At 50.9% G+C, this 26965-nt stretch overlaps 2 protein-coding genes and 1 pseudogene across 2 annotated transcripts in view; 2 read left to right on the top strand and 1 right to left on the bottom strand.

Annotated features, from left to right (window-relative positions):
- The window catches only part of LOC127474812 (zinc finger protein 729-like), a 463770-nt pseudogene that overhangs the window by 152230 nt on the left and 284575 nt on the right, over positions 1-26965 (bottom strand).
- LOC127474856 (zinc finger protein 239-like) overlaps positions 1-26965 on the top strand; it is a 218817-nt gene that overhangs the window by 121562 nt on the left and 70290 nt on the right.
- LOC127474902 (olfactory receptor 14J1-like) lies at positions 13189-14115 on the top strand. The gene has a single exon (XM_051796224.1). The coding sequence runs from the start codon at positions 13189-13191 to the stop codon at positions 14113-14115; it is 927 nt and encodes a 308-aa protein (XP_051652184.1).

The raw sequence follows: 26965 nt of genomic DNA, 5'->3' as shown, positions 1-26965 counted from the left end.
ATCTACTGCTGCCCTCAGGGTAGTCAATCCATGACCATGTTGTACTAGGGTTGCAACTCCAGCACCTGTGGCTCCCAACCCCAAAATCATAGCAGTCGTTACACTTATTGGTTCTCGTTTTTGGATTCTATGCTTATTCACTTCCCAAAACTCTAAAAGAGATTCCTCAGAATGATGTAACATATGAGGCAGCACAGTTATCTGAATACAGAACTCATTACTCTTTTCAAATGCAGATGAAGACACACACGGGACTAAACCAGTTTTTGAACATATCCACCATCCACCCTGATGAGGGTGGATAGCCCATTTATTCCTTTCTCCTTTCAGTTTATTTATTTTGGTACCACATAATTCATTGCTACCTGGGGGAACGTTTCCAATACATGTCCCCTGCCCACTGACTTGCGACACTGTGAGACCTATTTCCCTCTCTCCCCACCTACATTGGCTTGGGTTATCCTCTGTGCTTAAGTTAAAAGTAAGGTTTAATCCTACCCCCTCACAGAAGGGAGGTCTCACATCATAGCATAGCCAACAAGACTCAGTCATGTCAGGGTCAGTGTAATTTATGGCCTTATAAGATACTTCCACCATGTTTAACAACGATTCAGCTCCTCCTTGTGATACCCTTTCCTTTTTAAACCCTTTCCTCCCCTTGGGAGGAATTTGAGCAACCTTAAATTCTTGTGACACTGGATTAGCGGGGACTCCATTTACCTTTTCTCTCTCTTTCTCTCGACTATTGTCTCTAGATTTCTTTATCTCTAAATTAGGTCCTAGTAGTTGAGAATAAACAGTTAATGGCTGTTTCCTTATAGTTACATATGCACCTGGGTCTGCAGAAAGCCTGTCCAGTCTCACTCCCCACGTCCTTCCAGTCAACCACCCTCGGTCTTCATGATTCAGGACTTGCACTTGCAAGTATTCACAATTTGATGTCTCATAGGGGGTTACTAATCCTCCCAATGCAGGGGGTTCACAATGTGGGGGTCCCCATTGCACTCTTAAGTATCTGTCTGGTCTCTCGGGTCTCCAGGCAGAGGCTATGGTCTCACAACCCCAATATCTGCAGTGGTAATGCCCAGGATAATTGCAATATGACTTCCCTGGATTAGAAGTTGGACACCAGTATGTGGCTCCCTTATTTACTGTGATAGAGGGTTTTCTACCTCCCTTGCCACATTGCTGAGGTATACTCGCCATTAACAGATCACAAACCGTCACATTAAACTTAGGATCAATGGCTGTTGTTACTTTCTGGACAATCTCTGAATCTCTTGACCCAGTTAAGGTCCATTCAAAGGGCTGGTGGGCATTTCCCAGAGAACTCGCTGATATTGTTACAATAATGATTAACACTAAATTCTGTTCCATTTTTGTTTTAGTCTCTCCCCTTCACTTCCAGTGGTTACTACTTTGAGTCAACCTTCCCCACAGGTTCTATCTCTCTGCCTCCCTTCGTCTGTTCCTGTGCAGGGAACAACGAGGTCTCAGGTTCTTCTCGGCAGCAGTGATAATCTTCAGGGGATAGACTCAGTTTACTTAATTTTCTTCCACTGATTCAGGATGAGACTCATCTACTTTGAGATTTTGGATTCTGTCCATTACTCCTAACAGTTCAATATATCTCCTTCGATTTGGTCTTGCCAATTTCCAGGAAAATCTGGTTCAGCACAATTCTATTAGTGCCCCGTTCCAATTGGTTTCATAGATTTCCCAAGTCTCTGGGACTAACCACTCCCAACCACAGAATGCTTTTATTATTTCAGCGTTTGCCAACTGTTCTCTTATAGATTCTGTAGAGCCCGTCCTACACTTAATACAATAGGATTGTCCCCTTATTGATACACAGCGCCACTTTTTACCACACTTCTTGCATTTACACACCACCCAGCTATAATGAGTGGACTCTGAGTGCTTTATACAGGGGATTCCCTGTGGGTTATGTCCCTCTGGTATGTCCGTTTCTACCTCACAACACAAAGGTAAAACAGTTTGAGTTCCAACCATCTTATACAGTCCTGAGCCTCCGGTCTGTTCAGGTAGTCTCTCCAGGCTCCAGGAAACAAAGTTTACTTTCTTTAAAGTTTGTCCTTGGGGTATCTGAAAGAAAGTATACAAGCTAGATCTTACAACATCTCCATCAGGGTTCATCTGTTGGCTGTACTCTTTTAATCCTCATCTGCAAATCTCCGGGGCTTGATGTTACTTTCCACTCAGAGTCCTTTACTGGTCCTTTCCCCCTTGACGCCTGGGTCCACCCTCGCTCAGCTGTTGGCACGGCAGTATCTGTGGGGAGAAGAACAACAAAAGGCCCCTCCCATCGTGGAGTTAAAGAGGTCTCTTTCCATGTTTTAATTAACACCTTGTCACCTGGCCGGAATTTGTGAATGGATATATCTAGAGGTGGTCTTTGAGTTACAAGTCCCTTTTTCCTTAATCTGTAAACACGGTCCCTGTTTTTCCATTCAACAACTGCAGAGATCTTAATAGAGCATATAACTCACACACTTGGGCTGACCATGTATTACTCAAGGATCCAGATTCCCTAACTTGAAAGGTAATTTCATCCACTATGGCATAACCAGATCTTCTCTTCCCATCTACAACTCTAGATGAACCATTGATATGAAGGTTTTCACCTGTATCTAACTCTTCTTCTTCAAGATATTCTCTAATTTTAGTTTGGAGGCTTATGACCTGTGTGCAGTCATGTACTACACTCCCTTGGGGTTCACCAAACAGAAACTGAGCTGGGTTTTGCAAGTGTGTTACTTCCAGTTCTAATTTGGAAGTATTAAGCAGAATACTTTCATACCTTAATAACCGGCTATCAGTTAACCATTTTTCTGCCCTCTGTTTCAATACTCCTCGGATATCGTGTGGAGTATACACCTTCAGTTCTCCTCCAAAGGTTACTTTAATTGCCTCTTCCACTGATAGTGCAGTAGCTACTATCGCTTGTAAACAGGTGGGCCAACCTCTACTAACTGGATCTAGAATTTTAGAATAGTACCCCACAGGTTTTTTATGCTCAGCCCATTTCTGCGTTAAGACCCTGTAAGCTGTTCCATTTTCAACATTTACAAACAAATAGGAAGGTTTTCTAATGTCTGGAAGACCAAGCACAGGGGCATTTATCAGATCTTCTTTTAATCTTTCTAACCTGCTCTCGTCCTCGTCGCTCCACTTCACCAGTCCTTCTTTAACTAGCTTCTCATACAAGAATTTTACTTTGTTACTGTAGTTCTCTATCCACCGTCTGCAGTACCCTAAGAGACCTAGAATTTGCCTAATTTGTCTTTTATTCTTGGGTATAGACAAGGACAGTATTCCTTTCACTTTATCAGGATCCAGTCTTTTACATCCCTTACTTAACCAATGCCCTAGATATTTTACTTTCTCTTCTGTAAATTGTAGTTTGGACTTGGACACCTTCAGGCCTTTTTCACCCAGGAAATTCAGGAGTCTGATACTCTCATCTCTCACAGTTTCAGCATCTTTTCCAGCTATTAGCAGATCATCAACATACTGTACCAAAACTGTTCCTTCACAAGGTTTAAAGGACTCTAATAGCTGTTCCAGGGCTTGCCCAAACAAGTTTGGAGACTCTGTAAACCCCTGGGGCAAGACTGTCCACCTCAGTTGTTGTTTTCTATGAGTGTCTGGGTCTTCCCACTCGAAGGCAAAGTAATTTCTACTCTCTACCTTAAGGGGACAGGTCCAAAAAGCGTCTTTCAAGTCTATCACACTGTACCATTGATGTTCTGGGGAAATTTGGCTTAGTAAGGTGTAAGGGTTAGCGACTACTGGGAACCTTGTCACTGTTTGTTTATTGACCTCCCTCAGATCTTGTACCAGTCGGTAGATCCCATCAGGCTTTTTCACAGGTAGGATGGGTGTGTTCTAGCAATCCCTGTGCCAACAGCCTCTCTACAGTAGGCTTAAGGCCGATTCTTCCTTCATGAGGGTTTGGGTATTGTTTTACTCTAATAGGTTTGTCTGGATCCTTCACAGATATTTCAAAGGGCTCAATATTCCATTTTCCTACGGTCTCAGGGGTATACCACACTTCTGGACTGATCCTTTTTTCATCCTCAGCCATAAGGGCATAGATTTTCACCTTCAACTTTTGCTCTGATACAAAATCTTTGGTGACTGAAACCCTAACATGATGCACATGGCAGTCTTTTAGATCAAAACAAATCAGTGCACACCCTCAAAATGCAGTAATAGCACTCACAAATAGAAACACAAATGCTCTCTCCAGATCTGTTTCACAGCGTTTTAGCAAGTAAATAGAGCAACAGAAGCAAATTCCAAAGTATACAGGTTCAATAGACATGTTTGTGTCTGTTAACAGCAGAGAGATTCCAGTGTTATGTATTTACCTTATGTGAAGACTGGGCCTGCTTCCTACAAACATGGTATAAATACAGTTAAGTTTAGGAATTGGAACCACCACAGCAAAACTACAGCTCAGACCACTGTATAAAAGCAGGCAGTAAAAACTTAATTACCAGTAGCATTATGCTGCCTATATTGTTCAATGGGAACTCTGTCATCAAGATGTAGATTGGCTTGTGAGCACTGGATTAAAGAGCTCTGAAATGAAGAGTAAAATACAAGTACTCTGTAGAAACATCAGGGACAAAAAAAAATCTGTTTTTAACACATTTTAAAATGAGAGGTACTAATGCAAGTACTGTATTAGAACATCTTTAAGTAACAATTTGATAAACATAGATTTTGGGATAAAATCAGAACTTCAATATGATGTCTTTATGTATAGTTCTCTGTATGACTATATGAACTCAGAATACAGGTCCTACAAACTGATTTACATGTGCACATGAGCAAAACATGAAAATACAAATATATTGTTTGTGCTGAGTATCTCTCCAAGTGTCTATTTATAGATTTGGCTCTTTTTCAATATTTTTTATTCCAAAATGCTTTCAAATCTTTGCATGTGTATGTGTTCTCTTATATAAAAATCACCCATAAGGAATCCCTATACATGTGTCATTTGATGGGGTCACTTTTCTGTGTTAAGTTCCCTGGAATACACCCTCCTTAAAATATGACAGCTGATCCATCTGGAAACTCACCAAAGGACAGGTGAGCTTCGTTTCTACTTTCCTTCATGATCTCCTAAGATTTGATATTCAGGGGCTGAAACCTGATGGTCCTTCCTTCTGTCCTGATCTGTCTCCTCTAAGCCCTCCTTTTCCTGTTCATGTGGCTTCCACTACCTTGTTAGCTTGTCATCCCCCCCGCTCTACAGCCCCAAATAACACGTTTTTCCTCTCCCCCTGTGACCCATCACTACTTTTCTATCAACCCTCTTCCACCCAAGCCAGCAACTCTCTTCCCTGCCAGTGCTGCTGCTTGGAGAACCAGAAATCCTGGGCTGTCCTTTGCCTGTTGATAAACAAAGCAGTGGCTTCTTCCCCTGGGGACTGAAAGTGTCACCTCCCCCAGACTGGGGCCTGGAATTCCAACCACATTCCTGACCTTGGGTTTCACAGTTACCCATCAGTTTGGGGGAAGGGAAAAGAAAAAAGGTGAAGAGATTACAGCAGCAAGTAACCTGGGGCTAAGTGTACCTTCATTTTCTCAAGCTGTTCTGGAGAAATAAATAAAAACAGTACTATGGGGGGAAAAAAAGCTCAAGCCAGGTATCAGTTTACTGAATTTGATCAGGGAATACAGAAGAAGAACATGCCTTCAAACACACATCTGCACTAACTTCTCAAACTGTACAGTGCAAAATCTTCCCACAAATAGTCTGTAAAAAACAGTGGGAATGGAATCAGAGAGGGGAAGGAAAACATCCTCAGCAGTGCCTGTCCCAGTCAAGGGGCATTACTGAGCAGCACCTACATTTCCATGGCTCTCTGGGCAGGGAATTTTTCATGTGTGCCAAACAGCACATCTTGAAGCTTCTTCCCATTGAAATACTAGAGACATTTCAGGGCATCTGAACAGCCACATTCTTAAAGCACAACTACCTCAAGGCAAGGGAAGAAGTGAGATCCAGTGGCACTTGGCAGAAACTGCCCAGTGCATTGTGTCAAATGGGTATTTACCAAAAGGAGCAACAAGCTCAAGCCATCAGGGAAAGAGCCAGATGATGAAAGGGTGTTAGCTGCTGAGAATTTCTTTGGGAAGAAGTAGACTGTTAACTTGAGATCGAAATTTGCAATATACCATGGAACCTTATTCAAAGTCCAGCTGGAAAATACCTTGTTGTTAAGAGTGTGAAATAAATCCTAAAGTGTCATCAACTATGTGATTTCTCTTTATTCCCAATCACTAAATTAAGAAACATAACCCAGAAGTGATCTCACTCTGTGCTCTAGTGACATTAACATTAGAACAAGATTGTCACTGTCTCCTCGTCTCTTGTGCTCCTCACTGGAAGGCACTTGGTGCACCCCTGGATATCCTGCTAATGAGTTAAATAACTAACCATTCTAAAGTTCCAGATTTTCCTCACCTGTTTGTACACAGTTGGAAAAACTGGACCAAGTTATTCCTTGAAAGCCACCTGTTGTATTTAGCATTAATTATTCCTTGTTTTGATCATAGAGGAAAAAACCTCACACAAAACAATCTCTGTGGACCCAACAGAGAAAACATCCCCAGGGTCTTGTTAGAGCACAAACCTGCAAACAGGGATGACAGGTCAGAGAATCACAGAATCATCAAGGTTGGAAGAGACCTTCCAGATCTTCTAGTCCAACTGTCAACCCAGCACCACCAGAATCACCCCTAAACCCCATCCCAAAGCGCTACATCCAGATGCCACCTGAATGCTTCCAGAGACTCCACCACCTCCCTGGGCTACTTGTTCCAATGCCTGAGCACTCTCTCAGTGGAAAAAGGGGTTTTGAATATCTAATATGAACCTTGCCTGATGCAATTTAAGGCCGTTTCCTCTCTTCCGGTCACTAAAGGCTTTGCAGAAGAGACCAACCCCCACCCCACTAAAACCTCCTTTCAGGTCACTGTAGAGAGCAATGAGGTCCCCCCTGAGCCTCCCCTTCTCCAGACTCAACCAGCCCAGTTCCCTCAGCCGTCCCTCAGCAGACATGTTTTCCAGAGCCTTCCCCAGCTCCGCTCCCTTCTCTGGACACGCTCCAGCCCCTCAAGGGCCTTTTGGCACTGAGGGGCCAGAACTGGACACAGCACTCCAGGTGGGGCCTCAGCAGTGCCCAGCACAGAGGGGCAATCAGTTCTCTGCTCCTGCTGGCCACACTCTTCTCCACAAAGGCCACGATGCCCTTGGTCTTCTTGCCCCCCTGGGCACACTCTGGCTCATATCCAGCCCCTGTCAAGCAGCACCCCCAAGTCCCTTCCTGCTGAGCAGCTCTCCAGCCCCTCTGCCCCCAGCCTGGAGCATTCCAGGGGGTTGTTGGGAGCCAAGGGCAGGCCCTGACACTTGGCCTTATTGATCCAGCCTGTCCAGATCCCTCTGCAGAGCCTTCCTGCCCTCCAGCACATCCACACTCACACCCAGATCAGTCAGTCTCCCTAACAGACCATAGTCTGACCACCAGCAGTCTAGGATGTCAGTTCTGCTGCCCCCTCCTTCCTCTACCCAGAATGGAAAACTCCATCATTTTGGGGTCTCTGTGCCCATCGGCTCCGACCACCACATCCCCCACCAGTCACAGAATCATGGAATGGTTTGGGTTGGAAGGGACCTTAAAGAGCATCTCAGTCCAACCCCCTGCCATGGGCAGGGACACCTTCCACTAGACTCAGAGCTCAGAGCCCCATCCAACCTGGCCGTGAACACTTCCAGGGATGGGGCAGCCAGAACTTCTCTGAGCAACCTGTGCCAGGATCTCACCATCATCACAGTCCAGAAATTCTTCCTAATATCCCATCTAACCCTTCCCTTTCTAAGTGTGAAGTCATTCCCCTTGTCCTGTCACTCCGGGATTTTGTCCAGAGTATCTCTTCATCTTTCTTGTTGGCTCCATTCAGGCCCTGCAAGGCCACAATTAGGTTACCCTGGAACCTTCTCTTTTCCAACCTGAACAGTCCCAATTCTGTCAGCCTTTCCTCACAGCAGAGCTGCTCCATCCCTCTGATCCCCTTGCTCCTCCCCTCTGGACTCGCTCCAACAGGTCCATGTCCTTCCTGTGCTGGAGCCCAGAGCTGGAGGCAGCTCTGCAGGGGTGACAACATTACAGCCCTGTGTGTTCCAGCAAGGACACTGTGGAACCTCCTGGAGTAAAGGGGCCATTGTGACACTGTAGGGCCTTCTGGACCCAAAGGAGCCCTGGGACACTGTGGAACTTCATGGGACCAAGGGTTCATTTTACCATGAAGGGCCTCATGGAACCAAGGAAGCCCTGAGACATTTTGGGCCCTGATAGAATCAAAGGACCAATGTGACACTGAGGAAACTCGGGGACTCAAAGGCCATTGTGAAACAGCAGGGCCTCATGGAACCAAAGGAACCCTGAGACTTTTCAGAACCTCATGGAATCAAAGGGCCACTGTGACACTGCAGAGCGTGAGGGAGACAAAGGGACCCGGGGACACTGTGGACCTCAAGAAATCAAGGGCCCATATTGGCACTCATGGAATCAAGGAGACATTCTTACACTGGAGGGCATTATTGAGCCTAAGTGACCATTGTGACACTGTGGAACCTGATGGAGTCAAGGGGCCTTTGTGACATGCGAGGCCTCATGGAACCAAAGGATTCCTGGGACATTGTGAAATCTCATGGAACCAAGGGGCCACTGTGATATGTGGGGCCTCCTAGAACCAAAGGAGACCTGAGACATTTTGCAAACCCATGGAATCAAGGGTCCATTATCACACTGCAGAGCCTTACGAAGCCAAGTGGACCCTGTGACTCTGTGGAACCTCATGGAATCAGTTGGTGATTCCCACACTGTAAAATCTCATGGATACTCTCAGGTTCCCATTACTAAGAGACACCTCTGCCCAAATTCAGCTGTAAAGGAGACCATGTGCCAAAGTCAGCAGTCCAGGTTTGATTTAACAGTAAATAGGAGGGAGAGAGAAAGAAAGAAATAGAGAGAGAGAGAAGAAGGGGGTGGTGGGAAGCCAGTGAGAGAGAGACAGAGATGAAGTCAATGTATCACACCATGGAGATCCCTGAGGCTCCCACCTGTCCTTCTTCACCCTGCTCTGCTCGGTGGAGGGGCCCCAAGTTGTGCTTCTGGGTTATCACTTTTATACAGCCCAAGCCCCCGGTATTCAGGGGGGTAGATGCTGTTCCCACAGCCTGGGCTGGCACATCTACAAGGACTTGCTTCCTTTCCCACAGCTTGCCACGGTGGGAGTTTTGCCCAGTGTGCTTCCAGTCTGCAGGTGGGAATCTTTGTCTGTATGGGTTCCCCAGACCTGCCTTACCAGCCCTGGCTTCCTGTTGGGGCTGTCTGCTCTTTCCCACAGTCTGCACAGTGCAATTCTGGCCTGGGGGTTGCTTCCAAAGCTTTACCTCTGTTTAGGCCTTGGAATTAAATGCCTTCCTGTTTGCCACCAGTGCTTGTGTGTTGTGGTGCCTTATGGGATTTTCCTGCTTTGACAGTGTTTTGAGACAGTTCATTGTGCCCTTCAAGTCCTTCCATGTGCACACACACACCACTCTCACCAGTGTCTGGCCCTCCAAAGAACACAAGCCCTGATGATTTGTAGCTCCCACTCCAGTGGTTGGCACTTGGAGCTCCCTCCGTACCCAGAGCTCAGAGCTCCCTTGTGCCAGAAAGTTTAAAGAGATTGTGCCTCATTCTGCCAAGACAGCCCTTGGAAAAAAGTGTCCCTCTGTGTTTCCTGGGATAAGGGCACTCTATTGTCATCTTGCAAAACCTTGGAGAGGTCCCAGAGATCTCCCAGGAAGGAATTTGGGGCCTCAAGCACATGACTCGTATATAGAGGCTGAGGACTCAGGGGTCAGTGGTGTGAAGATTGAGGACAGTAGAGGAGTAGCCTGAGAGGTCTGGAAGGGGGGTGTCAGAGCTGGTGGAGCTTTTCTTCCTGTCAGAAAAGAGCCTAAGAAAGAAGTAGTGCCACCAAGGGCAGCTGGGGTGGCCTAGACTGGTGACAAGAAGTCAGAAATTTCCCTCCAAGGTCAGTGTTGTGGTGCAATATGTCACAAAGAAGGAGTCTGGATGAGCCCAAGGCTTTGTGTGTGCAGGAAGAGCCAGGGAGGACGCAGAGATGTCAGTGCAGGAAGGTGCCAGCCAGGTGGGGCAGCCGGGGGGATGACGACAGCCTGCAGGGAAAGGGGCAGGGCATGGACACCGTAGGACAGCCTGGGCTGGAGAGGAGACAGGGATGGGGAGAAGCTGAAAGGCCCTGACACAGCCACCTTCTGCAGGCCTTTGGCCAGGGCTGCTGTCTGTGCCCCTGATGCCAGGAGGAGGGGAGTGGCCCTTGCAGCCCTGGGGCCTCATGGCCTCCTTGTCCCTGCTCAGCAGCCTGGCAGGTGCCACCCCATGGTCCTGCCCTTGGCACTGCACATCCCACATCCCAGTGCCCCAGGAAGAGCCCTGAGGAATGAGGCAGGGACAGCATCTGCCTTCCCAGGGGCTGGGGGTCAGGGTATGGCCCTTTGGATTAAGAAAACAAGTCAAGGTTTCTTCAGCATCAGAGCCACCTTTCCCTTGCTTGTCCATCCTTGTCATCACTGTCTGCAGGTTTCTGTTCCAACTGGAATCTGGGGACACTTTCACAGTCATGTCCTTCAGTGGGACCCATTAACATTACAAGAAACTTCAGTATTTCAAACTCATTTTGACTTCTTGAGAAGTTGTTTGAGCTTCCTCTCAGGGACTGAGTCTCATGTAAACAACCTCAATGTCCCCTGAGGGTCATGAAGTGCCTGGGGCTGTTGCTGTGTTGCTGAGCTGGGCCGGCCTCCTGGCACACAGGGAGCTCCTGGCAAGCAAGAAGAGCTTCAAAGAGACAGCTCTGCTGGTGAGCAGCTCCTCTGCACAGCCCAGCAGGGCTGAGGGCACTGCCTGCAGCACCCAGGGCAGAGGAGAGAAGGCAGAGAGATGAGAGGCAGCCTGGGCTGGGAGGTGACTGAGCTCTCACTACAGGAGAAACCTTCCCAGGATTTGAAGGAAGAATTCTCTGGCTGTAGGAAAGTTCAACTTGCCTTCCTGGAGGCATCTCCTAAAGCTGCCACATCCCACAGCTTCCAGGATCTTTCAGCAGGACTCTCCCAGTTGCTGCAGTGCAGAGGAAGTGGCCATATGGCAGAGCAGGGCAGGAGCTGCAGGCAGCAAGGGCAGAGAGGAGAAGGGAGCAGGAGGTTCAAGGGATCCTGGGGTGGGAGGACAGGGCAGAGCTGCTCAGGGCAGGAACCTTGCCAGCCCTTTGCCACGCTCAGGCTGTGGCTGCAGAGCAGTGCAGGTGAGTTCCTGCAAGTGCCTCTCCCAGCTGCCAAATGGCAGCAGTGGCAGGAGCTGTCAGGATGGCTCTGCTGGATTTGCTGGGGTGCAGCAGGAGAAGCTGCTGCAGAGCAGGACTTGCTGCTGTCCCATCAGAGGCCCAGGGCCAGAAGGTTCCCTGTGGCAGGGCTGGCTGTGGGGTGGGAAGGTGGGGGTGCAGCCAGGGGTGCCCAGGGCTGTGGTGCAGAGCAGGGTCCTGCCCCCAGGGCTCTGTGTGCTGGGGCAGGGACTCTGCTGCCTGCCAGGGTCAGCTCTCAGCCCGGCCAAGGAGCTGCCACGGGGCTGGGGGAGAAGGTGTGGGTGGAAGGAGTGACCCCTCAGGGCAGGGCTGGGCAGGGCTGGGCAGGGCCCTTCAGCTGCAGGCTCAGGGCTCCTCACAGCTTCAGCTCCACCTCCTCCATTTCCAGGGGCCCTTCTCAGGAAGCACATCCCCCCAGAACACCTCCCCCTTCCCAGCCACCGCAGGCTGTCTGGGATCTGCTCTGCAGCCCCTGCCCAGGCAGAGCTGCCCCTGGGCACTGGGCTGGGGATGGCTCTGGCAGCCCTGGCAGGGAGCTGAGCTGGGCACAGGGAGGGGCTGCTGGCAGGAACAGCTCCTCACCCAGAGACAGGCAGGCAGGGAGAGGCAGCTGCTGCCACAAGGGCTGGGCAGGGGGATGGGGGCCCCTCCCTGCTGTCCCTGTGGCACAGACCCCTTCCCTGAGCAGCTCCTGCCTGGGCTCCTTTCCCAGCCTAAGCAGAGCCTGTGCCCTCAGGCCCACGGGGGCTGGGCTGTGCATTGCCCTGCAGCAGCCAGAGCCCAGGCAAGGACAAGGCCCTGATTTCCAGCTGTCTCTCTGTGTCCCTCCTCCCTTGGCAGCAGCACTGTGGCATTTCCCTGCCATCCCCTGCTGCCTGGGGTCTCCTTGTTCTCACCAGTGGGTTTTCTGAGCCACTGGGGGGTTTTCAGGGGGCAGATTCCTGTCCAGACACAACCCCTTTGGGTGCTGCTGTGGGGATGTGTCTGTGGGAGCCAAGTGCCCAAGTGCCCTCCAGGCACCTTCAGGGTCTTCAGCTGTTTGCCTGGGTGTCCTGCAGGGCTGCAGGTGCCCTCCAGAAGGGCACAGCTCTGCCATAGGATCTCTGTGCTGCACAGGATCCCCATGGAGAAAACTCCTCAGTGCTAAATCCATGGAAATGCTCTGGGCAGCCGTACTTGGGAGCTGCAATGATCCCTGTGTGTGGCAGTCTGGGAGGAGAAAGATGAGATCCTAATCAGGCATCCTGAGGAAAGGCAACCATTCTGTCAATGTGCTTTTTGAACCAGGATTCCTCTGCTCCAAGAAGTGCCTTGTTTCTTTTTTAAGGGAATTCCTAAGTGTGATCTCTCTTCAGCTCCAAGCTGCCAACCAGGGGCAGCTGTGAACCGGAAAGATGGCCAGCTCTTGTCTCTGCACCAAGAGACCACCCCTTTGCCTCTCAGGATTCACAAGATTTCACTTGGAGCACATTAGAAAGGATTCCTCGGGAGCAAGAAGGATTCCTTGGGAGCCCATTCCAGGGTCCCTGCTCTCAGTGCCTCCTTCAGCCAGCAAAACCCAGAGCTCAGGGAGAGGCATGCAGAGAGATCTTCCTGAAAAGAGGCCCTGAATGTTGAAATGCTATGAGACATGCAATACGTTTTTCTAATTGAACCTGGCCTAATTCAGTTCTGCCTTTTTTCTCCTCAACAGAAAACAATAATCTGAAGCAGCAAATGTCCAACATCAGCTCCCTCAACCAATTTCTCCTCCTGGCATTCTCAGAGAGGCGGGAGCTGCAGCTCCTGCACTTCTGGTTCTTCCTGGCCATCTCCCTGGCTGCCCTCCTGGCCAACGGCCTCATCCTCAGCGCCGTAGCCTGTGACCACCACCTGCACACCCCCATGGGCTTCTTCCTGCTCAACCTCTCCCTCACAGACCTGGGCTGCATCTGCACCACTATCCCCAAAGCCATGCACAATTCCCTCTGGGACATCAGAACCATTTCCTACCATGGATGTGCTGCACAGGCCTTTCTGCTTGTCTTCTTCATTGGAACAGAGTTTTCCCTCCTCACCATCATGTGCTACGACCGCTACGTTGCCATCTGCAAACCCCTGCACTACGGGACCCTCCTGGGCAGCAGAGCTTGTGCCCACATGACAGCAGCTGCCTGGGCCACTGGGTTTCTCAATGCTCTGCTGCACACAGCCAGTACATTTTCCCTGCCCCTGTGCCAGGGCAATGCCCTGGGCCAGTTCTTCTGTGAAATCCCACACATCCTCAAGCTCTCCTGCTCACACTCAGGCTACCTCAGGGAAATTGGGCTTCTTATGTTTAGTACCTGTTTAGGGTTTGGTTGTTTCATTTTCATTGTTTTCTCCTATGTTCAGATCTTCAGGGCTGTGCTGAGGATCCCCTCTCAGCAGGGACAGCACAAAGCCTTTTCCACGTGCCTCCCTCACCTGGCTGTGGTCTCCCTGTTTGTCAGCACTGCCATAATTGCCTACCTAAAGGCCCCCTCCATCTCCTCCCCATCTCTGGACCTGGTGGTGTCAGTTCTGTACTCAGTGATGCCTCCAGCACTGAACCCCTTCATCTACAGCCTCAGGAACCAGGAGCTCAAGGATGCCATAAGGAAAATGATGACTGGATGTTTTTAAGAAGCAATAAACTGCATTTTTTCCTCTGCAGAACACACATTGTGTAACATATTTTGGGTCCAGCCTGCCTTTTAAAGCTTTCGATAGTGTTTGGCGTGGGGTGCTTTCCTTTTTTTTTCATCTACTCATGTCATTAACACTGAAATTTTATTCTTCATCCCATATAATTCACTCTCTAGCTCTTTTTTTTCACCGACAAAATATAGAAATCAGAACTACTTTGTGTGCATTTAAGCAAAATAAAAGTTTGTGCAGCAAGGTATTTGTCAAACATCCTCCCTGTGTTAGTTTTTACATGAGGAATCACAATCTCTGAGTGTAAGAAAGAACACAAATGCTTTTTTCCAGATCCTTCCTCAAGACCCCCCCTGAAGCTGGAGGGCATTTCCATGTTTGCAGATGTGGAGGGGAAAAGAGTCCCAGCTCTGCCAGGGAGCACCAGCACTGGGTCTGTTCAGAGCTGCTCTCTTTGCACTCCCACCCTCTCCTTTCCTGTCCGTGCCCAAGGCCTGAGTGCTCTGGCAGCTCAGTCACTGTCCTGCTGTGGGTCAGGCCTGTGAGCACAGGCAGGGACAGGCCCTGGGCACTGCTGGGACAGGGCTGGGCTCCACAACAGCAGTTCCAGCAGCAAAGGGGTTCCCCTCCAGGCACTTCCTCAAGGCTGAGGTCTTTTCTCAACACTGGTATCGAGAAGAAGTCCAAGGAATAGACTCTTAAAAGTCTTGTTGCTTTGCTTGTTTCTCATGGAGACAGTGCAGGAAGGTCAGGGACCCACTGGGACTGCAGGGACTGAGGGCTGGTTCAGATGTTGTGTGTTGGTGGCCGATGGCCAGTGGAGGTGACAAATGGTCTCCAAGTCACCTGCCTGGGGCTCTGCAGCTTGTGAGGGCTCTGATGGCAGGTGAGGACTTGTCTGTAGGAACTCAGGAAGTGCAGGAGAGCACAGAGGATCTGCAGGGACAGCCCATCCCATCCAGTCAGCAGGGAATGGAGCCCTGGAGCAGAATCCTGCCCAGGGTGGAGTCACCCAGAGATCAAGTACTAAATCTTGCTGTGAAGTGTCAAATAGAGGTCTGCAAGCCCAGGGGACACAGCAGGTACAGAGAAAACTCTTGCAAGTGATTTGTGTTCCCCTCAGTGAACTTCCACAGGTGGATCAAGAGCAGCCCCCAAAGCCATGACCCAGCTCTGGAACAAGGCAGGGCACCTCTGAGCCCCCTCCATGGCCACACAGGAGCATCTGTGGGACGTGGTCAGTGGCAGGGAGCACCATCAGCTGGCTCTGCCTCCCAGCTGGTCCAGCACAGCCAAAGGCTCTGAGATGTCTCAGGGTTCCTTTGGTTCCATGAGGCCCTGCAGTGTCACAGTGGCCCCTTGAGTTCATGAGGTTCCTCAGGGTCAGAATGGCCCCTTGGCTCCATGAGCTTCCAAAATGTCTCAGGGTTCCTTTTCTTCCATGAGGCCCCACATGTCAAAATGGCCCCTTGGTTCCTCCACATTTCAGTGCTCCTCTGTTGCTTTGTTTCCACGGGGCCCTGCAGTGCCACAATGAACGTTTTTTTCCATGAGCTTCCAAAATGTCTCAGGGTTCCTTTGGTTGCATGAGGCCCCACATGTCCCTTGGTTCCACAAGATTCACAGTTTCCCTCTGTTCTTTTGGATCCATAAGGCCCTGTAGTGTCACAACTGCCCCTTGATTCCATGAAGTCCCACAGTGTCCCTGGATTCCTTTTGTTCCATGAGGTTCCCCAGTGTCACAATGGCCTCTTGATTCCATGAAATTCCACTGTGGTCCAGGGTTTCTTTGTTTCCAAGAGGCCCTGCAGTGCCACAGTAGCCTCCTGATTCCATGTGCTTCTGCAGTGTCACAATGGCCCCTTTATCTCAGGAGGTTGCCCACTGTCCCTGGGTTCCTTTGGCTCCATGGGGCCCTGGAGCATCCCAGTGGCCTCTTAATTCCAAGGGTTTCCCCAATGTCACAATGGCCCCGTAATTCCATGAGGTTCTGCAGTTTCACAGTGGCTCCTTGATTCCATGAGGTTGCACTGTGTTATCACAAAGCTGAGCCCATCCTTATGAAAGTTCTGAGGAGGTTAGGGGGAACTGGGACAAAAGAGAAGGAAACTTGGGGAAGGAAAGAGGGGCTTGGCCAACAGAGAGGAAGGATTTTGATGAGGTAAAACCAGGTTCAGGTAATGTTGAGGGTGCTGAAACACTGACTGTGCAAATACTCTTGGTAGGCCTTTACTCTCTTTGTAACCTGAAGCCCCAACACTACCTAAAAGTGCTGCCCCTCCCATGGAAAGGAATTCACTTCTCTAATTCCAAGCCAGAAAAAGTTCAATCCCAGAACTCCAGACTCTTATTTGTACTCCAGTGCCCACACCATTCCCAAACCTGTGTTACCAGTATGAAAAGCCAAGTTTAAATCCTGACCCAGCCCCAAAAGCTCTTCCCCTAATCATGAACTGCTAGTGGAACAACAAACTTCCCAAAGTTCTGCCTAATCCCCACCCTGAGCTCTAAACCCCAAGCCCTGACCATTCAGCACCCCCACAGCCCTTGGGAGCAGGGCAAGGACCTGGAGGGCCCAGAGCAGGCCCAGGGGGTTGGCAGAGGAATGGGAGGTGACCTGGGTCTGCTCAGCTCTGCAGTGACCCCCAGGAGAAGGGCCTGGGCTCTGGCAGGGATGTCCTGTGGCACAGGGGCTCAGGATCCAAGTTCAGAAGGCCAAGTGCACATGGCAACAGCCAGAACTGGTGCAGAGCCATCAGGGAGGGTCTAGAAATGCTGCTGGGAGGGGGTGGGAAAGCAGGAGGGGTGTGTGCAGCCTGCAAGGCCAGAGCAGCAGCAGGGCCAGGGCAGGACAGCCTGCAGGAGAGATGGCCAAGGGCTCTGGCAGGGCTGCAAGGCCCAAAGGCACCCAGGCCTTTGTCCCCTTGCCTCTGGCAGCTGCCTCTGCCACTCAGGCCACCACAAGCAACTTGCCTGGCAGGTTCTGCACTTGGTTTCTGCCTCGCCCCTCCCTCAGGAGCCTGGCAGGGGTTGCCCAGGTTTGGCCTTTGTTGTTCCTCCCCCTCCCATCCCAGTGCCCCCCAAACAGCCCTGAGCCAGCCGGGAGGGACAGGATCTGCTGGGCCAGGGCCTGGGGCTCAGGCCTTGGCCTTTGTGCTCCACAAAACCAAGGCAGGCTTTGCTCAGCATTGCAGGGGCCTGCCCAGAGCCTTTGTCTGCCTGCACTCCTGGCCTCCAAGGAGCTGCTCCAAGGAGTCCCTGGGGAGGCTTTGGCAGTGCCTGCCCTCAGTGGGGCCCAGCAATGCTTCAAGGCACTTGCAGTTTGCCTTCTGACTTCTTCAGCAGCTGCTTCAATCTTCTCTCAGCACCTCAGGATCATGGGCTGGGCTGCAAACACACTGTGGAGCTCATTAAAATGCAGAAATCCCTCAGGATCTCTTTGTCTTCCTTTAATTGTCTTCAAGGCAATTTCAAAACAAGTCTTCAAAATTTGTACTTTTTTTTGTTTTAATTCAATGATGGATATTTTTAAGTTCAGAGAAGAGGTGATAGAGGTGTTCTCCAAGTGATCTTGATGCTGACTGTACCCTTTCAGAGATCCAGACTGACCCTGTATGATCAATCTTACTCCTCACCCCCCAACCTCACCAGTTCTGACATGGCCCATCTTGGACTGACAGCTGATGCAACTCCAAACACACTGTGGGACTCATTAAGACACTGAAAAACAAATTATTTATTTTATTTAATTTTCTTAAAGTCTTCAAGACTTCTACAGTTAATTGGAGTTGTTTTGTAGTTTAGCTTAGGAGGAAGATTTTAAAGTGGAAGTCATGAAAAATATATTTTTTTATGAAATGAAATGATTTACACATAGCCTTGGGATGCAGGAGGGTCACGGCTGGAAGAATTTGGATCCAAACACAAGGAGGCAAAAGAGATTAGTAGCACAATCATTGACCAGTTGAACAGTTATCAAGTGATTCAATAGCATTTGCCACAATTTTAACAGTGACTGAATTATAGATTCACAATAACAACATTCACCCCACAGTCAATTCACACCCACACCCAGGCAGAGATGTGTGCACACATCAATAGCTGGGTGTGTTAAGGTCCCTCTCCCAAATTCTCCTTGTTGTCAGGGAAACACTCCCCCAAATCCCTTTGTGTTTGCCAACAAACAAGGGTCACAGCTGGAGGAGTGTTTGTTGAGGGGGATCAGAATTGTCCTGGGCATCAGGGATGGTTCTTTGGAGTGTTGCAAACTGGAGGGTTCCCGAGCTGGGAGAGGCTGCCAGAGGTGTCCCACTGAGAGGGAGGTGCTGGGGAGCTGCCAGGGCCTCCCTCAGCCCCGCTGGGTGTGGGCTCACAAGGTGACTGGCGTTAGTTATCTGCTGAATTTCCATCCTGGTGTCAGGAATGACTGGAGTTTCCACAGTATTTGGGAATTGTATCCAAACTGTTCCATTAGGGCTGTGATTCAGGCAGGGAATGTTCCAAGGTTTTCATGGGATAACTGATTATCCTGTGTTCCCCAACTGTTCCACTCTGAATTGTTCCTACCTTTATGGTCCAGGAGCAGCTGGTCCAGTCCAGGGACACTTTCCCACAACCCCTGGTAGTCCAGGGGCTCTTCATTGCTCAGCTGGTTTGGTCAAGGCTTGTCAGGAGCTCCTGAGATCATACCTGTAAGAAGGATGGGCACAGACTTAGTTGTTATAAGACAAGTGGTAATGGTTTTCAAATAAAAAAAGAGCAGATTGGAACTAGATATAAGGAAGAATATTTTTGCACTGAGGGTGGTGAAACACTGGCACAGGTCACCCAGAGAGGTCATAGAAGCCCCAGCCTTGGAAACATTCAAGGCCAGGTTAGAAAGGGCTCTGAGCGACCTGATCTAATTGAATGTGAACCTGTTAACTATAGGGGGGGTTGGACGAGTTGTCCTATAAAGGTCCCATCTGATTCAAACTATTTAGGATCTATAGTTCTTTCCTACAGAGCCAAGGCTGACAAGGATCCCACAGGTTTCAGACCCAGCTGAGCATCCCCTTTGATGGCCCAGCTGGCAGCTCTGCTAAAAAGCTGCTGCAAAGAACCTCCAGACCTAAAGGAGCTTTTGTGCTGGGCTGAGCTGTGGCTCTCAGGGCTGGGGGTTGGCTTTTGGCTGCCAGGTGCCCACCAAGGCTCTCTCACTCCTTCTTCTTCTCCAATCCCCTTGGTGCCTGCAGGGTTGTTTCTCCCTCATTTCTCTCACTCCTCTCTGCATTACAGCACCCTGGATTTTATCCTTTCTCCAAAGGGTTATCACAGAGGTGCCTCTGGAATTGCTTTTTGACTCAGCTTTGGGCACTGGCTGGTCCATTTTGGAGCCACCTGAAACTGGCTCTCTCTGACACAGAGTCAGCTCTTGATCTCTTACTCCCTAAGGGAAATCTACAGCCCCCTCACTGCTACCAAACCTGATCCACAGGGTCATTCAAGTGCCCAGGAATACAGGAGGTCTTTGATCCCATTATTCCTCAGGCTGGTCAAACAAGACTTTGTCCTCTTCCTGTCCCTGACTGCAGGTTCTTTCTGTCAGAGTAGAGCTGTGCTGGACCTCAGCTGTGCTTTGCTCCAGAGCCTGCTGGGGTGGGGGCAGATGGCAATGGAAGAGTTGGGTTGGACTGGATGATCCTTGTGGGTCCCTTCCACCTCAGCATATTCTCTCATTCTGTGTTTGTTTGGGTTTGGTTTGGTTGGGTTTGGTCTTTTTCCCTCCTTTTGATTTTCCTTTCCTCTGACCCATGAGTTTTTTCTTCATTGTCTTGGGCCTTGCTGGGCACCTGATGGTAAGACCAGTTTATCCAACTCACTCATCTTGACCACATTTTTTGTCCAAGTCACCATTAACTAGACGAGGTTTCTCACAGACTCGCTGCAACTTGGCATCATCCACAAAGGAGTGGAAAGTGCATTTCATCCCATCATCCAGAGACATAATAAAGATGTTCCATAGGAATGGTCAAGGGCTGGTCCCTGATGGATGTCACCTGGGAGTTGCTGCCAAGAGGAATTTGTACCATGACTTTTGACCCTCATCAGTCATTCAACTTCCCACTCACCACATGTTTCACTTGTCCAGTCCAGCTCTCACCAGTCTGGCTCTAAGGAGACCAAAGGAGACAATGTCAAGAGCCTTGATAAAGTCTGGGCACACAACATTCCATTCCTTTCCCTCCCACAGGGGTTCTGCAATCCCTGCCTTGTCCTTCCCATACCTGGGAATGGTTGCAGGAGAACTTGCCCTATCCCCTTCCCTGCTGAGCCTGAGCAGTCTGGAAGTCTCCCAACCCTCCTTGCTGCCCTGTTTGCAGACTGGTTCCATGTCTGCCTTTGCCAAGGCCCCAGGAAGCTCTGGGATGGCTCTGGCCTTTCCAAGGGTTTGGGAGAGGTCTCCCAGTGACACTACCCAGCCTTCTCAATATCCCTGACACCAAAACCTTTTCTATTATCCCACAGTTCCAGTCTAGTGCTCAGGACACAACACAGGTTCTCATGGTTCTTCAGGAGAAAATTAGAAGGGATTTCATTATAGAGGTCAGCTGGTGGGGCAGCCCAGTCTGGTCTGGCCCCACAGCAGTGCCCAGCCCAGGGTGCTGCAGAGCTCTGGGCACTCCCCCCACAACCTCAGCCCCTCTGAAGGGCACAGCAGCTCCTGGGGCACAGAGAGGAGTCTCAGCATCCCCATCAGCTCAGGGGCTGGACACTCAGCATGGCAGGAGGAAATGGGGGTCAGGGAAACTGCAGGAGCCCTGGTGTCACGTCCAGGAGATGCCCAGCACAGCCTGACTGTGTCCCTCAGTGCCAGCCCCTCTGCCCAGCCCAGCCCAGAGTCCTGGCCCAGGGACAGAGCAGCCTGTCCCCAGGGGGGCTGCAGAAAGAGGTTTCTCTGTGTCAGGGATTCCTCTCTGCAGGCCCAGAAATGCTGCCTTGCTCTTCTCCAGGGACATCCCTTTGCCCAGGTCAGTGTGTCCAGGCTGCCTTGGCCAGTTGCAGATCCCAGCCTGGGATCCCTGCAGGGCCCTGAGCTGGAGGTGCTGCTCTGCACAGGGAGGGGCTGTGGCACCCTGGGCTGAGCCTGCACTGGCCATGCTGGTCAGGGTGGGGAGCAGACCCAGCAGGATGGGGATCACTCCTCTCCACCCTCTACCATAGTCCTGGAAGGTTCAGTAGCCAAGAACAAGGCTGGGCAGGACCATGGGCTGTTTCCAATGGCACAAAGGGCAGGGCAGGGCTCCACTCCATGCAGCCTGTGGGCTGGAGAGTTCTTCAGGACACCCTCCTGGAAAGCCCAGCCCTGGCTCTGGTACAGCCCCCTCTGAACTGGGGAGGCACAAGGGGAGTTCACTGCGGGTGAGAAGAGTCATTGGCCAGAGTCCTTCCTCTGTTCCTGCTGCATCCCCTGGGGTTGCAGAACTCTCCTTTACCAGTTCACAGGCAGATTTAGGACTTGATCTCTGGGTGACTCCACCCTGGGCAGGATTCTGCTCGAGGGCTCCATTCCCTGCTGACTGGATGGGACAGGCTGTCCCTGCAGATCCTCTGTGCTCTCCTGCACTTCCTGAGTTCCTACAGACAAGTCCTCACCTGCCATCAGAGCCCTCACAAGCTGCAGAGCCCCAGGCAGGTGACTTGGAGACCATTTGCCACTGGCCACCAGCACAGAACATCTGACCCAGCCCTCAGTCCCTCAAGTACCCCAGTGAGTCACTTCTCTCACTGCAGGGACTGAATGGGGAAACAAGCAAAGCAATGAGACTCTGGAGAGTCTATTCCTTGGCCTTGTTCTTTACACCAACCTTTCAAAAGAACAAAGTCTTCAGGAGGATCTCCTTTCATGATGGAAATTATGTCAAGGAGCCCAGCTCTGTCCCAGCAGTGCCCAGGGCCTGTCCCTGCCCAGGGTCACAGGACTGACACACAGCAGGGACTGAGCTGCCAGAGCACTCAGGCCTTGGGCAAGGAGCAGAAAGGAGAGGGAGGCTGTGGAAAAAGATCATCTCTGAAAAACCCAAGAGCTGCTGCGCCCTGGCAGTGCTCCTGTGCCAGGACTCTTTAGCCCTTCTCCTCTGCACACAGACACTGCCCTCCTGCTTCAGGTAAGTTCTTGCAGTGATAATCTGGAAAAAAGAATTCAAGTCCTTTATTCTACTCAGAGATTGTGATTCCTCATGTACAGAATAACAAAGACAGAATGTTTGACAAAGAAGACAAAGGAATATTTATTTTGTTTATGTGCACACAGAGAATGATTCCTCATTTACAGAATTGTGGATCAAAACAAAGAGGTAAAGAGTGAATTAGGTATGAGATGAAGAATAAATTTCTGTGTTAACAACATCAAAAGATTAAAAAAAAATATAGGAAATCACCACCACCACTCTCAAAAGCTTTAGAAAGCAGGCTGGGCCAGTAAAGGGTTGCACAATGAGTGTTCTGCAGAAGAAAAGAGGCAGGTTGTTGCTCCTGAAAAATATCCAGTCATCATTTTCCTTATGGCATCCTTGAGCTCCTGGTTCCTCAGGCTGTAGATGAAGGGGTTCAGTGATGTAGGAACCACTGAGTACAGAACCGACACCACCAGGTCCAGGGATGGGGAGGAGATGGAGGGAGGTTTCAGCTGAGAAAAAATACCAGTGCTGACAAACAGGGAGACCACGGCCAGGTGAGGGAGGCAGGTGGAAAAGGCTTTGTGCCTTCCCTGCTGAGAGGGGATCCTCAGCACAGCCCTGAAGATCTGAACATAGGAGAAAACAATGAAAATGAAACAACAGAACACTAAACACCCACTAAACATAAGAAGTACAATTTCCCTGAGGTAGCCTGAGTGTGAGCAGGAGAGCTTGAGGATGTGTGGGATTTCACAGAAGAACTGGCCCAGGGCATTACCCTGGCACAGGGGCAGGGAAAATGTACTGGCTGTGTGCAGCAGAGAATAGAGAAAGCCAGTGGCCCAGGCAGCTGCTGCCATGTGGGCACAAGCTCTGCTGCCCAGGAGGGTCCCGTAGTGCAGGGGTTTGCAGATGGCAACGTAGCGGTCGTAGCACATGATGGTGAGGAGGGAAAACTCTGCTGAGAGGAAGAAATAAAAGAAAAAGAGCTGTGCAGCACATCCTTTGTAGGAGATGTTTGTGGTGTCCCAGAGGGAATTGTGCATGGCTTTGGGGACAGTGGTGCAGATGCAGCCCAGGTCTGTGAGGGAGAGGTTGAGCAGGAAGAAGCCCATGGGGGTGTGCAGGTGGTGGTCACAGGCTACGGCGCTGAGGATGAGGCCGTTGGCCAGGAGGGCAGCCAGGGAGATGGCCAGGAAGAGCCAGAAGTGCAGGAGCTGCAGCTCCCGCCTGTCTGAGAATGCCAGGAGGAGGAACTGGGGCATGGAGCTGCTGTTGGACATTTGCTGCTTCTTAGCACAGGGTCTGTTCAAAAAAAGGAAAGGACAGAGAACAGTTAAGACAGACCTCTGTGAAAAAGCCACTCCATTGCTAAAAGAAATCGATGTGTCAAATGTCACCAAATGCACTGCCAAGCAGTCAGTTTTGGTCTACTGCAGTGGGACGTGGAATTTTTTGGCAGAGCTCTAACACACACAAGGAATGTCAGATGTAACCCACCTTGAATACAAATGTTCCATCTCTACACCCACAACTCAGAAGAGCTGGGGCTGCAGAGCAGAAGCTTTGTCTGAACTTAGAATAATTGTTACTGTGGTTTTTATTTTTATCATCACACCTGGGGAAGGTTCTTTTCCACTGCAGGAATCCTCATTTCTATGGCCCAGCACACAGTGCCCAGCAGAGCTGCAGGGAAGGGCCCCCAGAGCTGCCTGAACACCCCCTCCCCAGGCCTTGGGGGCACTTGCCCCCCACTCCCTGCCCAGGGCTCTGCTGCCTGGAGCTGTCCCTGCCAGCAGCTGCTTCCCTGGGCCCAGGGCTGAAAAAGTGACACTGATGCTGTCTATAAGACAGTTTTAATGTCTGACACTCTCAGGTTCAATGCCCTCTAATCTAACAGAGTTCATGTTTCAGTGTCTCCTCCTGTGCTCAGAGATTCTTTTCCCTGTTGCAGTCAGCACCCAGACAACCCAGAGTATAACACTGAAAGAACTGGTTCATTCTCTTTAAGGTACCCCCTGTCTGTCTGTGCCTCTTGCAAATACCTTCTGGGAAACGTCCTGCTTTGATCTGGAGCTGTGACCAGCCCTCATCCCTGCAGCCCACTTTGGAGATCAGAAGGACTCTGCCCTGCTCTGCCCTCCCAGGAGTTGTTCCTTCCCCACAGCCCTTCTCCCCCAGCCCCGTGGCAGCTCCTTGGCCGGGCTGAGAGCTGAGCCTGGCAGGCAGCAGAGTCCCTGCCCCAGCACACAGAGCCCTGGGGGCAGGACCCTGCTCTGCACCACAGCCCTGGGCACCCCTGGCTGCACCCCCACCTTCCCACCCCACAGCCAGCCCTGGCACAGGGAACCTTCTGGCCCTGGGCCTCTGATGGGGCAGCAGCAAGTCCTGCTCTGCAGCAGCTTCTCCTGCTGCACCCCAGCAAATCCAGCAGAGCCATCCTGACAGCTCCTGCCACTGCTGCCATTTGGCAGCTGGGAGAGGCACTTGCAGGAACTCACCTGCCCTGCTCTGCAGCCACAGCCTGAGCGTGGCAAAGGGCTGGCAAGGTTCCTGCCCTGAGCAGCTCTGCCCTGTCCTCCCACCCCAGGATCCCCTGAACCTCCTGCTCCCTTCTCCTCTCTGCCCTTGCTGCCTGCAGCTCCTGCCCTGCTCTGCCATATGGCCACTTCCCCTGCACTGCAGCAACTGGGAGAGTCCTGCTGAAAGATCCTAGAAGCTGTGGGATGTGCCAGTTTTAGGAGATGCCTCCAGGAAGGCAAGTTGAACTTTCCTACAGCCAGAGAATTCTTCCTTCAATCCTGGGAAGGTTTCTCCTGTAGTGAGAGCTCAGTCACCTCCCAGCCCAGGCTGCCTCTCATGTCTCTGCCTTCTCTCCTGTGCCCTGGGTGCTGCAGGCAGTGCCCTCAGCCCTGCTGGGCTGTGCAGAGGAGCTGCTCACCAGCAGAGCTGTCTCTTTGAAGCTCTTCTTGGTTACCAGGAGCTCCCTGTGTGCCAGGAGCCCAGCCCAGCTCAGCAGCACAGCAACAGCCCCAGGCATTTCATGATCCTCAGGGGGTTTGTCATTGTTTACATGAGACTCAGTCCCTGAGAGGAAGTTCAAACAACTTTTCAAGAAATCAAAGTGAGATTGAAACACTAAAGTTTCTTGTAGTGCTAATGAGTCTCACTGAGGGACAAAACTGAGAACGTGTCCCCAGGTTCCAGTTAGAGCAGAAATCTGCAGACAGTGATGACAAGGATGGACAAGCAAGGGAAAGGTGGCTCTAATGATGAATAAACCTTGACTTGTTTTTTTAACCCAAAGGGCCAAGCCCTGACCCCCAGCCCCTGGGAAGGCAGATCCTGTCCCTGCCTCATTCCTCAGGGCTCTTCCTGGGGCACTGGGATGTGGGATGTGCAGTGCCAAGGGCAGGACCATGGGGTGGCACCTGCCAGGCTGCTGAGCAGGGACAAGGAGGCCATGAGGCCCCAGGGCTGCAAGGGGCACTCCCCTCCTCCTGGCATCAGGGGCACAGACAGCAGCCCTGGCCAAAGGCCTGCAGAAGGTGGCTGTGTCAGGGCCTTTCAGCTTCTCCCCATGCCTGTCTCCTCTCCAGCCCAGGCTGTCCTACGGTGTCCATGCCCTGCCCCTTTCCCTGCAGGCTGTCGTCATCCCCCCGGCTGCCCCACCTGGCTGGCACCTTCCTGCACTGACATCTCTGCGTCCTCCCTGGCTCTTCCTGCACACACAAAGCCTTGGGCTCATCCAGACTTTATCTGGGTGATATGTTGCACCACAACACTGACCTTGGAGTGAAATTCGTTTTTCCTTGTGCCAGCCTGGACCTCCCCAGTTGCACTTGGCATTAATTCTTTCTTTCTCCTGCTGTTTTCTGCTATGACAAAAGCATCGGACTCTCCCTGAAGTGAGTCTCTTCCAGGGTTCTTCTCTGCTGTCCTCTGTCTGCACACCACTGAACCCTCCACTCCTTTGCCCCTGTAGTTCCAGCATCTCTGTGTGAGAGTTTCACCAAATGGGTCAATGGCAGAGCCTCCCAGGATGACCTTGCCAGTTGAAGATGGGGGATTCTGTTTGGGGTCTGATACTTATGATGGGCACCAAGAAAGCACATTTGGGGACTGTGCAGGACTTGTCATGGGATCCCTAGGGAAGAACCAAAGGAAGGGAAATGGTGGGGTCATGGTGGTTTGTGAAGGAACAGGTGTGAGAAAACAGAGAGAAAAGGGATGAAAAAGCTGGTCATGGTAAACAGGAGGATGCTCAAGACAGTTCCCAGGCTGTGCCCTGACACTGATCCCCACAGCCTGTCCTGTTTTCTTAATAACTCCATTGCCAGGAAGTTTCTGTGGGGAGGGACCTCTCTGCTCCTGGCACAGATTGTGGCCCAAGTTCCAGTCACTGCAGTGGGAACCACAAATAGTCAGGTCTTGTGTTCTTTGGGGGGCCAGACTCTGCCCAGACTGGGGTGTGTGTGTTGGAAGCACGAAAGAGTGAAGCAAATGCAAAGCTAAACACCCAATGTAGCCTGACTTTGTCCCTAAGTGGGGGCTGAGAATTGGACACAACATGTGCAGGGACAGATGGAGGGGTTTGTCCCCCTGGCCCTGCCCAGAAGGGACACCTTTCAGGAAGGGTTGTGGCCTTGGCTGTGCTGAGTGTTGACCCGGGCAAT

This window comes from Manacus candei, unplaced genomic scaffold (assembly GCF_025592945.1).
Source record: "Manacus candei isolate 608988 ecotype Guabito, Panama unplaced genomic scaffold, ASM2559294v1 h1tg000045l, whole genome shotgun sequence".
Taxonomy (NCBI): Eukaryota; Metazoa; Chordata; class Aves; order Passeriformes; family Pipridae; genus Manacus; species Manacus candei.
Note: the sequence above shows the minus strand (reverse complement) of the source record. Positions and strands in the feature narration are given on the sequence as shown.